At 48.5% G+C, this 14,828-nt stretch overlaps 1 protein-coding gene across 1 annotated transcript in view; it reads left to right on the top strand.

Annotated features, from left to right (window-relative positions):
• Ap3b2 (adaptor related protein complex 3 subunit beta 2) overlaps window positions 1-14,828 on the top strand; it is a 32,053-nt gene that overhangs the window by 11,703 nt on the left and 5,522 nt on the right. Inside the window, exons 5-16 of the mRNA XM_028754811.1 lie at window positions 2,480-2,640; window positions 2,832-2,898; window positions 2,982-3,164; window positions 3,248-3,531; window positions 3,681-3,735; window positions 4,130-4,201; window positions 6,500-6,562; window positions 6,897-7,029; window positions 7,310-7,419; window positions 8,462-8,638; window positions 13,006-13,192; window positions 14,363-14,481. Coding sequence (XP_028610644.1) covers window positions 2,480-2,640; window positions 2,832-2,898; window positions 2,982-3,164; window positions 3,248-3,531; window positions 3,681-3,735; window positions 4,130-4,201; window positions 6,500-6,562; window positions 6,897-7,029; window positions 7,310-7,419; window positions 8,462-8,638; window positions 13,006-13,192; window positions 14,363-14,481 — 1,611 coding nt within the window. The remainder of the gene's footprint in view (window positions 1-2,479; window positions 2,641-2,831; window positions 2,899-2,981; window positions 3,165-3,247; window positions 3,532-3,680; window positions 3,736-4,129; window positions 4,202-6,499; window positions 6,563-6,896; window positions 7,030-7,309; window positions 7,420-8,461; window positions 8,639-13,005; window positions 13,193-14,362; window positions 14,482-14,828) is intronic.

The following is a 14,828-nucleotide window of genomic DNA, read 5'->3' as shown; positions in this document are numbered from 1 at the left end:
CAAACAGATTGGTGGGTCCTGAAGTGGCTCAACAGCCTTTGCTCTTGAACGTCTCGGGTACATGTCCAGTGACAGGGACTACACTCCTTCATAAAGCCACAAGGCATGCATACCCCTTGTCTCTTTTTTTTTTTTCAAGACAGGGTTTCTCTGTGTAGCCTTGGCTATACTGGAACTCATTCTGTAGACCAGGCTAGCCTTGAACTCAGAGATCCCTCCTGCCTCTGCCTCCCAAGCGCTGGGATTAGAATACCACTGCCACCACCGCCCGGTTCCACCAGACTCTCTCGTTTGTTTCCTAATCATTCATTATATTATATTGAAACTTCTGTATTATAATTTTTAAAATGTTGCTTTTGAAACTTGGTTTGTCTTTTGTCTAGCTCCCCCATTTTTCATATGTACATATCCTTTTTTAAAAATTCTATTTCTTTATTTACTTTTGTGTGTGCAAGGGTGGCCAGATCTCCTTCCACCCTGTCCGTCCCAGGATCGAGCTCAGGAGAATCAGGTTTAGTGGCGAGTGCTTTAACCTGTGAGTTATCCCACTGGCCCATGTGTTTCCTCTTTGCTGATTGGTTATGCATTCCTAAACAATGCAGTACTGTTTTGTAAATGGCCTCATAACATAACCAGAGTTTTCTTTTCTAGATTACTGAATTTGGGGCCTGCTTGGAGCATTGTGTACGCTCAGGTTCTCTTTGTATCAGCTAACCTGAAGCCATATTTCTGTTTTTTTTTTCTTTTATCAACTTTTCTTTCAGCCTGGTGGTTGGCAAACAGATAATCTAGAGTGACAATGCAGGGAAGTCTTAGGAAAGACTCCCAGAATGCCTTGCTGAAATCAAGAGCCACACTGATAACAATCTACCAGCCTAATTACCTCTCCCCAAATGAAAACAGATATTTGTTTTATCCCTGTGATCATTTCCAATATTAAAAAAAAAAAGAAAGAGGTAAAACAAAGGAGGCCAAGTTTTAGCGGTTGACACGATACAATTTGTTGTATAAAATACAGGCTCCTGCTTTTCAAATACACGCTGTTAAACCACACCATTAAAAACCAATCCCAGAATTTTGCCAGTGATTGCCACCACGTTCACACCTGGTTTTGTGGGTCTTTATTCAGTTGAGAAATCAGGGTAACAGCTGACTTCCTGTAGTTGTCCAGCACTCTTCTTGTCTACCATTCTTCATGATTAGGAGCTGTTTATAGCAGTGGTTCTCAACCTTCCGAATCTGTGACCTTATGTGGTGACCCCCATACATAAAACTGTTTTCGTGATTACTTCATAACTGTAATTTTGCCCCTGTTACGAATCATAATGCAAAGATCTGGCATGCAGGACATCTGACATGTAACCCCCGTGAAAGCAGTCGAGACTCATGGGTTGAGAACCATTGGTTTATAACCACTGTGGGAAGACAGTGCAAAGCTCTGAGGTCAGAGCAGGAGAATGCATGCTGTTGGCAGGCACGTATGGGATGCCGTCTGAACAGAAAAAGCATACATGTGGTTTTGAACATTAGAGAAGGGCAACTTTTGATAGGCTACTGGGGGAGAAGTGTGGACCTGTGAAGGTAGAAGACAGCAGCTTGCATTTTTCTGGCAGGCTCTGCAGGCACAGACAGATGCTAGCTCCTAAGAAAGTCTTTGAGAAGCTATGGAAGTTCTGAAGTTTTCTACACTTTCTGAAACAAAGCTGCTTCTTGACAACACTGGTTTTGGCACCGCATTTTGGCAGCCAGAGCCAAGAGGTGGTGGTCCCAAGTGTTGTTCAACAACACTGTCCCTGTTGAGACACAACACACACATCTACTCACCACACAGAGGGAGTCCATGACAGATCAGAGTATGGATACCATCCAAGTCTAGCCTGGAGAACAATTACATTTTATTGGGGTTACCAACAGGACAGAAATGACTCACAGCTGCATTACCAAGGATACCCCAACTAGCATGGGTGACAGCTCACAAAAGCTGGGACCCTGGAGCACACAGCACAGCCTGCAGGCAGCTCAGTAAGTGTGCTTTCCAGGTGTCTCTGGTCTAAAGCTCTTGCAGGCAGCTCCACGGGTTGCTGCTTCTCTCTGACAGTTGGTCTGGTCTCAGAGTCTTTGCAGCTTGGCCTGGCTGCGAGTCTACTTTGCAGCTTAGCTCCTCCAAGTTTTGGCAGCTCAGCATCTCTTAGTCTGACAGGACTCTTGCTTACTCTGGCAGGGAGGGACCTAGTCAGTGTAGCCAGTTTCAGGATCTCCTTGAAGCTATGGAGCTTTCCTGCAGGATGGAATGTTTCAATCTTAGAGGAAACTATGCAGGACACCAAGGTAGCAGACAGACACAAGCTAGTCCTTGTCAAGAGGTAGGGAAGCAAGTTCTGGTGGTAGGAGCAAGGAATGGTGTTTCCCAAAAGTGTGTGATCTTCCCCTTAGAGAACACAATGCCTTCTCAGGTCTCTGTCTCTATTTCTGCCTGTAGGATCCAAACCAGCTGATCCGTGCCAGCGCACTCCGGGTTCTCTCTAGCATCCGTGTGCCCATCATAGTCCCCATCATGATGCTAGCCATCAAGGAAGCTGCCTCAGACATGTCACCCTATGTTCGAAAAACAGCTGCTCACGCCATCCCCAAACTCTACAGGTATGCTTCAGCTTTGCCCTTTGTCCTCCAGGGTCCGGGGTTTCTAAGCTCTCAGCGAACCCCTGACCCCTCGTGTGTGTGTGTGTGTGTGTGTGTGTGTGTGTGTGTGTGTGTGTAAGCCTGGCTGGGGCAGCTGTTGGGGAGCCTGGGGACAGGAAGAAACACATTCTCAGCGATTGTTTCTCCCTCAGTTTGGACTCTGATCAGAAGGACCAGCTGATTGAAGTCATTGAGAAGCTTTTGGCAGACAAGACCACAGTGGGTATTATGGAAAGACAGTGGTGGGAAGGGTTCGAGTCCTCCATCCTTCCCATTCACATCCTCTTGCCTTACTTCTCCAGCTAGTGGCGGGCAGTGTAGTGATGGCTTTTGAAGAGGTCTGTCCCGAACGTATCGACCTGATTCACAAAAACTACCGGAAGCTCTGCAACCTGCTCATTGACGTGGAGGAGTGGGGCCAGGTGGTGATCATCAGCATGCTCACGCGCTATGCACGAACGCAATTCCTGAGCCCTACGCAGAACGTAAGCACGAGGCTGCAGCCCTGCGGAGGGGTTGGGAGGTCACCCAGGGAAGATGGCCATACCCTCGGCCCTGTCTCTTTCAGGAGTCCTTGCTGGAGGAGAATCCGGAGAAGGCCTTCTATGGTTCTGAGGAGGACGAGGCTAAAGGCCCTGGATCAGAGGAGGCGGCCACTGCAGCGCTGCCAGCTCGGAAGCCCTACGTAATGGACCCCGATCACCGGCTGCTGCTGCGGAACACCAAGCCGCTACTGCAGAGCCGCAGCGCCGCGGTGGTCATGGCGGTAGCGCAGCTTTACTTCCACTTGGCGCCCAAGGCAGAGGTGGGCGTCATCGCTAAGGCGCTGGTACGCCTGCTGCGCAGCCACAGGTGCGGGAAGCCCCGCCCTCTCCGCAGCCAGATCCCACTTTTCTCCCATGTTCCTTCCTCCCAACTCTTTGGCTAACCTGTCTTTCCCTACCCACCGCCCCTGGCCCCAACCCAGGGGTTCAAAAACCTCCAACCCATCCTCTCCACAGTGAGGTGCAGTACGTAGTGCTCCAGAATGTGGCCACCATGTCCATCAAGCGCAGGGTAAGCATGCATTCAAGGCCTGCTCTGGCTCCTGTGGGCTCTGTGGGAGCTATTGGGAACTGGGGTTGGATGAGCAGGGTTGCAGAGAAAGATGGGGGAATTACAATTACCCTGTGTGCAGGGTATAGGAGCACGAGGCTCCAGCCCTGTGGAGGGGCGGGAGGTCAAGTCCCCAAACGCAAACCAGGAGCGGGGTCTAGATCCTGAAGGGGCCACTGAGTTGGGGATGTCTAATAAGAAAGTCAGATCTAAGATCGATGGGGAACTTGAGGCAAAGATGACAGTGTTGAGGCTGAAGGGTCATGGGGTCTATGGTGGGAGGGGCAGGTGTCTCTGGAAGTGGCAGATCTCGGACTGTGGTGGAGATCCCCAGGAATACTCTCTCTCTTGCCAGGGTATGTTTGAACCGTACCTGAAGAGCTTCTACATTAGGTCCACGGATCCTACCCAGATCAAGATCCTGAAGGTGAGTGCGAGACTGTACATGGCCTCTGATCCCAGCTAACCCACTTGAATACCAGCTGGGTTAACTGATACTGGACACGTTGGTGCCTGCCTCTTTGTGGTGCCTACTAACCCCAGATAGGGAGCCCACAACAGACCAAAATACAGATCCCACCCAAGTCCAACTTGGGTGGACCAATGAGGTTTCTGTTTTGAGGGGGGGGGGTTACTTACAAGAGTATGGGTGAGGGGTCACTTACAGGAACAGAAATGACTCAAAGCTGCATCACCAAGGCCCACCTCAGCATGGGGGACAGCTCACAAAAGCTGGGACCCTGGAGCACAGGGCACAGCCTGCAGGCAGCTCAGCAGGTTGCAGAGTGTGCTTTCCAGATGACTCTGGTCTAAAGCTTTTGCTGGCAGCTCCACGGGTTGCTGCTTCTGCCAGGCAGCTGGTCTGGTCTCAGAGTCTTTGCAGCTTGGCTTGGCTGAGAGTCTACTTTGCAGTTTAGTTAGTTAGCTCCTGAGTCTTGGCAGCTCAGCCACACTTAATCTGCTTACTCTGGCAAGGAGGGAGGGACCTAGAGAATCTGGTTGGTTTCAGGGACTTCTTGAAGCTGTTGTGAGTTTGTTTACCTTCCTGCTCTCAGAACTTCCAGCAGGATGGAATGTTTTAATCTTGGAGGAAACCGTTATACAACTGCGTGGTATGCAGCAGACACTTCCCAGAATAACTTAATTTTCATAATCACCCTCCCAAAGCCTGTATCACTTACATTTTACATTTTAATTCCTAGACTCCAGGAAATGATGTTACTAGTGTGAAGCCATCAAACTCTGCAGTTCTGTCTCTCATGTACCTGCCCCTTTAGACTTTCTGGAACACATACACCAACAGGCAAAGTGTTGGGAGCCTGTGCCTCCATTCCTTTCCCATTCTATTGCCATCCTCTATTATTGAGTGATGTCACTGAACAGTGACAAACTTTCCTTACTTGTTAGCACATCCGCTAGTACTTCTTCTTTTTTTTCTTTTTTTTTTTTTTTTTTTTTTTTTTTTGGTTTTTCGAGACAGGGTTTCTCTGTGTAGCCCTGGCTGTCCTGGAACTCACTCTGTAGACCAGGCTGACCTCGAACTCAGAAATCCACCTGCCTCTGCCTCCCAAGTGCTGGGATTAAAGGCGTGCGCCACCACTGCTGGCCCGCTAGTACTTCTGATACTGGATATAGGGACCCAAGAGGTCTGGGGAGAGTCCTTGCTTAGTATGCACAAGGTCTTGGGTTTGATACCCAGTACCCCATAAACAGGATGAGGTAGCACATGCCTGTAATCCTGTCACTCAGGTAGTGGGGGTGGAAGGATCAGGGATTCAAGATTGTTCTTGGTCACATAGAGTTCAAGGCCAGTTTGGACTACTTGAAACACTTGTCTCAAAACAAAACAGCAACAATTAATAGGTTGCTATAGGGACTCAGGTGAAGGAAGTGAGCCGAGATCCTGCTTTCATTGAGCTTATAGTCTTGTTGGGGGCAAAGGAGGCATTAAGCAGCTAACCATAAGATAAATGGAGAAAATCCATCTATGCAATATGTCAAGATTAAAGAGTGCAGAGAAATATAAATAGGTGTCGTCAGGGAAGGAGAGGTGTCTCAGCTGCTAAGAGCACTGGCTGCTCTGCTGAAGGACCAGGCTTCCATTCTTAGCACCCACATGAGGGCTCAGGACCACCTTTAACTCCAATTCCGGGGAATACGATGCCCTCTTCTGACAGCTGCAGGTATTGCGTGCACATGGTGCTTGACAGAACAATGCACAGAAAATAAATTAAAAATTTAAAATTAGAATAGGGCCACCATTATTAGGATCAAGGAAATATTCCTTGAGAAGATAGAGTCCAAGCTGAGCCCTGATAAGTGAACATGAGTTACCTAAGTAAGTGCAAGGCCAGAAGTGGGAAGAACTGCTCCATACAAAAGGAACAACATTTGCAAATACTCTGAGGCAAGGAGAACGGTCAGGTCATTCAGAGACTCACAGGTCATCCTTGGTTTCTATCCTCAAAGGAATAGTTTTCTGTGGAGGTAGGAGGCAGCGTGACTGTTCTTCATCTGTACTTTATCAGGGACTTCATTGAGGAGGCAAATTGATCTTTTTGTGTTTTTTGAAGAAGGTCCATGATCTAGCTTTTCCTTGTCATTCTAAGCATGTGCAGAACTGTCCTGAGTATTGCTTCCTAGTCTATAAAGTTTGTTTGCAATAAAATCCCAGAAAACCTGCTGGCCACACTGGCCACTTTCTGCCTCTCTACCTCCCTTGCAGCTGGAAGTGCTGACCAACCTGGCCAGTGAGACCAACATCCCCACTGTTCTACGGGAATTCCAGGTACAAGCTATGGGCTAACCTCTACACCCCAGGCCCCAGGAGAGGTGCTCTGCAGATCCCTGTGCTCAGTGAGAATTGCCCTGATGGGTCTCGTTTTCTGCAAGAGCCCAAAGCTGGAGAAATGTTTCCTTAGATCTTCCTTTCACTGCTGTTGGCTTTAGGCTGAGGAATCCCTGAATGTAGTTTGGAGACATCATAGTCCCCCAAGACTTAATCTCTGGCATGACGAGTTATTATATGAGGGGTTAGTCTTAGTCTACTTGAAGGTCACTCTTAAGCCCTTCACTGTGGGGTCACTACTTACTGGATGTTACTGTGTCATGATGTCCCACAGACCTACATTCGAAGCATGGACAAAGACTTTGTGGCAGCCACGATCCAGGCCATTGGACGATGTGCAACGAATATAGGCCGAGTTCGTGACACCTGTCTCAATGGCTTGGTGCAGCTTCTGTCCAACCGTGATGGTCAGTATTTGCCCGGAGAAGTGTCCAACTTTGATGGTGTTCTATGTGCCTGCATGTCTGACCCAGCTGGCCAGTGGTTATCCCCTTGTGTGTCTAAGTACAATGTGTCTATTGGGTTATCTGCTTCAGTTAGTGTACGGGTATTGCTGCAGCTGAGACCTGCTTGAGAACTGCAGGGGGCTGAGGAAGAGGATGACCAAGCACACTGCAGGTGTGCCTGTCCACCCTGGTGTGGCCATCTGACTGTTCTGGGGCTTGTGTTCTTATTCCCGTTCCCTAGAGCTCGTGGTTGCAGAGTCAGTGGTGGTCATTAAGAAGCTGCTGCAGATGCAGCCGGCACAGCACGGCGAGATCATCAAACACTTGGCAAAGCTCACAGACAACATCCAGGTGAGGGGGCAGCTCGTGTGCTTTCCCACCCCAACATTAGCCCCAGGATTTTTTTTTTATTTGTTTTCATGTTTGTTTGTTTTAAGACAGGCTTTGTGTAGCCCTGGCTGTCCTGGAACTCACTCTGTAGATCAGGCTGGTCTTGAACTCATAGCAATCTGTCTCTGCCTCCAGAGTGCCAGCATTAAAGGAATGTGCTACCAAAACCCAGCCAATTTCTTTTTAAAGATTTATTTTACTTTAAATTATGTGTGAATGTGTGTATGCCTGTGCATGTGTGTGTGTATGTGTGTGTGTGTGTGTGTGTGTGTGTGTGGTGTTGGGTATGTGCATGGGAGTGCAAGTGACTTGCAGAGGCCAGTGGTTTCAGGTTTCCTGGCTCTAGAGTTACAGGCAGTTGTGCACAGCCCAATGTGGGTGTTAGGAACTGAACTTGAGTCATCTGCAAGATGACCCAGTGCTCTTCATTTCTGGGCCATCCTTTCTAGTCCCATCCCCATGACTTTAAGAACCTGTAGCTAAATAGCATCACCCAGATCAACCTCTAAATGGGCACTGGATGTTCTTCAGGTGGAAGAGGGAGAGAGGTTAGACCGTGTGACCGTGTTCTAGGCTAGCCCCATGGGGCTCCCTCACAGAGCTTTTTAGCCCTTACTAGCACTTTTATTTTCCACTAAAGCTCTGACTAAGGATGGCTGACTGATTAATCCCTTGTTTTTCTGTTGTGTTGCTGGGTTGAAATATCCCTAATGCCATTGAAAAATGCCTAATGCCTGGAGATTCAGGCAGACTGACATGGCAGTATAGCAATATATTTATAAAACCATGCCTAACCTTAGGACTTGGCAGCTCTGTTTATGATAATGAAGCCATGTGGAAGAGGGGGTGCTGCTTATGAAAAGCCCACCTTTTAATCTGCTCTACCCCTCCGCTTCCCCCATCAGTCACCTATAAGACCCACCCAAGCCACCATTTCCTTGGCAGTTCATCCCACTTACATCAGCATGTTTCCTCTTGTCCTAATGCCTGTCTGTATGCACAGGTGCCCATGGCACGAGCCAGCATCCTCTGGCTCATTGGAGAGTACTGTGAGCACGTGCCCAAGATTGCACCTGATGTCCTGAGAAAAATGGCCAAGTCCTTCACAGCAGAGGAGGATATCGTGAAGCTGCAGGTCATCAACCTGGCAGCCAAGCTGTACCTGACTAACTCAAAGCAGGTAAGGAGTGAGAGACAACCTCACCAGCCTTCTCTGGACCCCAGGAGCCGCCCTGGACAGCATTCTTGGGGCTTTCCCCAGTAGGTCTGAACTCTTTTCTGAAAAGGTGTCTCAAGATAGGTGGATAGTCTTCCCAAGTAACCATTGGCACCCCAGTGTCCATAGGTATACTTGAGACTCCAGTGGGGTCACCACTGAAGAATCCCTTGTGAGACTGTGAGTGTTCATGTCTTGAAGTTAGAGAGTCCTTATCTGTCATCTCTGGAACCAGAGTTGTGAAGTGTTCATACTGACTGAGATAAGTGATGGGAGAACATGTATTCCAGGACGTGGGTTGTGCTTCTTCCCAAAAGTTTGGTGATGTCTGGGTTGTCTGTGCCAGGGTTGAGGATCAGGGCTATGTTCCAGCCTGGGTGCTGTTAGTGACCAGACTCTTTTCAAAGGTAAAAGATTATAAGAGATACTATAGCCAAGGATGTAGTTCAAGTAAGCTAGGATAGCGTGGTGCTTAGAGCCGTTGGGTATCCAATGTTCCCTGGTACAGCTCCAGTGAATTCTAATAAGGCGTAGTGTGCCAAACTTTTCAAGGAGCTGAAGATTCCAAACAACAGGCGAGTTCAGCAACACTGAGATTGCTAAACTGCTGACCACAGGCTGAACCTGGCCTGTGGCTCGTTTTTTGTTTTCTGTTTGTTTGTTTGTTGTAGTTGTTTTGTTTTTTTAAAAATAAATATTCTAGTCGGAGCGTGTTTATTTATGTATTACATGCTGGTGCTTTTGTGCTGTAGTGGCAGAGTTGACTACCTGAAATATAGTAATCATATTCTATAAACCCTAAAACTCTCTGTCCCTTTACAGAAAAAGTTTGCAGATACTTTAAAGGAAAATATCTGGAGGAATGCATTAGGCCTAAAGTAAAGCTATAACCCAAGACTGCTGTATACCCTAAAAGTGACTGTTTTGCTCTTCTGTGGTAGTCTTAGAGTCACAGCATTTGTGTCTTTACCACCAGTTCCTTTGATTCATGGTCCCTGGCATGAATTCATGGTCCCTTGAGTTGGGATAGGCTGGACCACCAGGTGCCAGGACTCTTGTCAGGAGTCAGATGGGAGGGCAGTAATGACACATAGAGGCAACAAAGTCTGAGTCTTGGTGTGGAGAAGCAGCCTGCAGACAGCGAGTGGCATGGGGAAGCAAATGTTTGTGTGCCGTATTGTTTGAAGGGAGCGAGGAGCAGGTCGGAGGAGCACTTGGGAAAATGAAGCAGGGCTGAGGTATAGCTCAGTGACAGAGCACGTGCTCATCAGGCATGAACTTGATCCTCTGGGTTCAATTCCCAACATCCAACGGAAACAAACCAGAGGGTGGCATGATCAGTGCTCAGGTAGTGAAGAGCCTGGCATGCCTAGAGCCTGGCATTAATAGGGTCCTAAGGCCACTGTGTTCTTCATAAGCCTGGGTGGGGCTGCCTGCACTACAGTTGTCACTGTCATGGTGGGTGGTAACAACTGACTTTTTTATTAGCTATTTGTATTCAGAGTGGGTAGTGTTAGCCCCAGGGACTCAAGCTAAGGAGGTAGGACCAAGTATTGGGACTGTGAATGGACATCACTGCCAACTACATGTGCATGCATTCATTCATCCCTCTTTTCTAGATAGTTCCTGAGCCTTAGATATAGGTGTTGTGATGTCACATTTTAGTACTTTAGGTTTTCCATAGCTTCATAATGAGTTACTGTCAACTTGGTGGCTTAACATGACACACTTATTTTCTTCTTTTCTGTTTGTTTTTGAGACAGAGTTTCTCTGTGTAGCACTGGTTGTCCTAGAACTTGTTCTGAGGACCAGGCTGGACTCAAACTTCCAGAGCATCTCCTGCCTCTGTCTTCCCAGTGCTGGAATTAAAAATGTGTGCCAGTATCACCCAGCTTTTCTTTGAGTTTTTTATGGGTCAGGAACCTGGTATGACAGTTTGGTCTTTCACAAGGCTGTCCTTGAAGTATAAGCCAAGGCTGGGTTTTTGCCTGGTGGCTTTGGAGGACAGCTTCACTTCCCAGCTCACCTAATGTCAACATTGCCTGTGACTTTAGAGCCAAGGTTCTGACTCCTTGCTCTCTGTTAACTGGAGACCACTCTCAATTTTTAGAGACTGTCTTTATTCCTTCCATGTGAGCCTCCCAATGTGGCCACTTAATTTTTCTAAGCCACAAGGGACAATGTCTCTCGAGCCTTCAAACCAGCAAGACAAGTCTCTGTGCTCATTACCTTTGCCACATTCCAAAGTTTCAGGCCTTGCTCACACCAAGTACAAATTACGCAAAGCACAAACACCAGCAGGGATAGGCTTCGAAGTCTAGATTATAGAATTTATATAGTGTCAAGCAGAGCATGTACTTTAACTTTTCTTGAATAGCCAGCTTGGGTGGCAGTTAGCATGCATGCTGACACAGGTTATCGAGAGTGTCCCATCGTGTTCTTCCCTGGCAGCTGGACCCTCTTTGTCAATAGAGTTCTTGGTACACTGACATGGCTTGTACGTTCTTAAGAACAACCTCTAATTAATCTATTTATTTTATGTGCTTATATGGATACAAATATATATATATGTGTGTGTGTGTGTGTGTGTGTGTGGCAACGTTAGTACATTGTGGCTAGGTGAGGTGGGGTTCTGCGATACAGTTTGGACATTATAAATGTGAGGAACGGCTCTTTAGAGTGAGCAAGGACGGCGGATCGTTACAGACAGCCTTGCAGTATGTCAGTGCACGGAACAGCCTCTTGTCTTAATTGTTGACGTGGAATTAGAACTGTGAACAGATGGATCCAATCCTTAAGTGCTTTTTCTAGGATGGGGCAAGGGAGGGAGACAGTCTGTTACCAGCCACCTGTGAAGCCTGTGAATGAAGATGCTGTCCCAAACCAAAAGGGGAGGGAAGGAACCTGCTGCCGCATCTTCATAATATGTCAACAAGGGTCTCCACCAGTATTTGCTGGTCACATGGGAATCACGTGGTCAGATGGGAAAGGCAGGCCTGTGGTGGAGTTTATTGCAGTGACTTCCCGTGTTCATGTTTCCGAGTCCGTTGTATTAGGAGAATCTGGGGGTGAAATCATGAGTAGTGTATAGTGGAAGGGGCTGAACTGAATGTGAGGCATCAGAGTCCATGGAGGACATAGTATAGATGAGAATGCAGCTTTAGGGATCCCTAAAGTGATATGGGGCAGTTCTGCACAACAGCAGCTCTGATTCCGGGCCAGCACCTGGAAATCTCAGCCTCTCTCTGATAGCTGCTTGATGGCCAGTGGGCTTAGCACTCTAGTCATGGTTGGTTGTATGTCATATTTTATCATCGCTTATCTTCAGAACCTGAGTCATTCTCAGGCTCTGTCTTGCTGGTGCCTGTAGGTACTCTGGTGTTTACTGATCCCTGGTTCCTGTAGGCACTCTGGTGTTAGCTGGTGCCTGGTGCCTGTAGGTACTGTGCTGTTAGGTACTTGGTGGTTTTGATTTTTGTCAGAGGAGACACAGAAATCTGTGTCAAAGGTATAGTTCCTATCAGGGAGGGGACAGTTGGGCCTCTGATCCAGACCCGGGTACAGTACCTATGAGCTCCTCAACCTTGAAGAAGCTACTTCCTGATTCTCCATCTCTATGCACTAGGAATTGCAGAGATGACAGGAGAGTGGGAGACACCTGGCACAGTACTTAGCTCCAGAAAGTTCTTCATAAATGATAGCAGCCAGCACTGTCATCATGTGAAGGCAGCTTGGACTTGGCCAAGATTGGGATACTATTTGAGACTTTTGGTCCTCAGATATAGCTGCCTCCACTGTAGACTGTGGACTCCATATGACCTCAGCAAACCTCAGAGGCAGAGCTACCTGGTTTCGATCTTGTCAGAATCTTCTAGGGGACAGCCTGTTATCTCTGAAATCCCCTAGGCTGCTCAGGATCTGCTCTGTGGGTTGACAGTTCTGTCAAAGAGCCCTTTGTTTATTCCCCCCTTTATTGTCTTGATTCTCTGGGGATGGTGGAGCCTGGGAACCACAAATACAGCACAGTGTCAGAATAAAGAGGTTGGCCAGCCTAGATGAGGAGAGATTGGAATCCAGGACCTACAGGGAGGGGAGGGCAACCTCATTTGCTGGCCCAAGGCAGTTGTGGTAGCTGGGGGCAGAAGTCAGAGCCAGAAGGCTGAAATGGAGAAGCTGAAACCAGGCCAGGCCAGGAGGAAAGTTTTGGATGATATGCGCTAGCAAAGGGGAGGGTCTCTGCTTGGCTGTGTTGGCTGAACAAAGCTTGAACAAAGTCTCCTGGGTCCCCCACCCTCTGTTGTCTGCTGAGCTACCTTCTCTTTTCTCCTCAGACCAAGCTCTTGACCCAGTATGTGCTGAGTCTGGCCAAGTATGACCAGAACTATGATATCCGAGACCGAGCCCGCTTTACCCGGCAGCTCATCGCTCCTTCAGAGCAGGGTGGTGCCCTCAGCCGCCATGCCAAGAAACTCTTCCTGGCCCCTAAGCCAGCCCCTATCTTGGAGTCATCCTTCAAAGGTGGGAGTGGGAATTGGGGTAATCTCTGGGGAGAGAGGGAGGAAGTGGCCAGACCTAGGGTCTAGGGTCCAGGCCTTCAACCAAGGCTGAGTGTTAGCCAGGCACCAAGCTTTTGTGTATAGAACTGGTCTGCCGTCTGCCCCTGCAGTCTCCACCACAGTTGTGGCTGGTTCTGTCTCACTCGAGGGTCTGCTGTCCTTATCACATGGGGCTTTTGCTTCCTCTCCATTTCTTAGACACCTCTTCCACCTTCCTCCTGAGAAGGCTCTAGACTTGGGATTCTATACCAAGATGTTAGATACCAAGGACCTAGGAAGGCAGGTAGCATAACATGCAAAAGGAAGGGACATATGTCTAGCGATCCTGAGGATGCAGTTGCCAGCACTATGGGCAGTCACCTGAAGCCCTAGTCTCCAGACTCTCAGCCTCTGCTCACAGCTGTGGCCTGAGAGGGGAAGTTGCTTCAGCTGCCTCATTAGCCCTAGGAAATGAAGCTAGGGCCTAACCCAGGAGAGGAGCTTCCTGAACAGAACCTGGCTTTCCTGATACTTTTGGATTTTCCTTCCTCCCCTGCATCTCAAGGGTTGAGGTAGGACAGTGATGTAACTATCCTAGGATGTAGCCCTGACGCCATCCTCATTCATGGCTCTGGGTTTTTCCTATACCATCTCTCCGCTGTGACCCTGACCCTCTCCCACTCTATTTCTGACTGCTTATCCATCCCCACGAATCTAGAAGCCCACCTGACCTCTCTCCTTGACCTTGGCTAGCTCAGACAACTTCTCCTTCCCCTTGTTCCATGTAAGATTTCTTTCTAACCTGGCTGTGCCCAGGAGAGGAGCCACGCTCACACTGTGATCTCCCCACGGAGAGCTGAGCAGCCAGGCCAACAGGAGCTCTGGCCTGGGAGTTTCCTCTCTTAACACCTAGTTCTCATTCTTTAGTCTGTCTTCTGTCCTTTGTCCTGTCTGCTGTCTTTCTCATAGCCTGTAAACCTGGGTGTGTTGTCAGGGTACACAGGAGTCACTAGGGAATGTATCCATCACTTTCCCCTGCCTGGCCAGGGAATCCCCACTAGAATTAGCACCCAGTTTCATCCAGGAAACAAATATCCCTGCCTCAAGCATTGTTCACTGCCACTACTGGCCTAACTTATAAACTTGTCTTCAGATCGTGACCATTTCCAACTGGGCTCACTGTCCCACCTGCTCAATGCAAAGGCTACAGGCTACCAGGAACTCCCAGACTGGCCAGAGGAAGCCCCAGATCCATCTGTGCGCAATGTGGAGGTCCGCAGCTTTGGTGCATGTGTGTGTGTGTGTGTGTGTGTGTGTGTGTGTTGCTGTCCCAGTTCTGATACCCTCCCCCAACACAGGAAGAAGACCTCTCCCTTATTGAGACCCACGTGGGCCTGTTGGGCGAATACACTGAGGTCCCCTCTGTGTGCTGTGTACTCTCCTCTCTCCCTTCCTGTGTGCTGTGCCCAAATCCTTTTCTCATGGCTGGGTGCTGTCATGGCTGTGATTTACTCCTCTCCCTATAGACTGTGCCTCTCCATTTTCCCTTTTTGGGGTTACACCCAAGTGGGGCACCAAGAAGGGATATAGCAATAGGCACAAATGCCATGCACATCCCC

Source organism: Grammomys surdaster, unplaced genomic scaffold, assembly GCF_004785775.1.
Source record: "Grammomys surdaster isolate TR1022 unplaced genomic scaffold, NIH_TR_1.0 126036, whole genome shotgun sequence".
NCBI classification, from domain to species: domain Eukaryota; kingdom Metazoa; phylum Chordata; class Mammalia; order Rodentia; family Muridae; genus Grammomys; species Grammomys surdaster.
The sequence above is the reverse complement of the archived record's forward strand: the minus strand, read 5'-3'. Positions and strand labels throughout refer to the sequence as shown.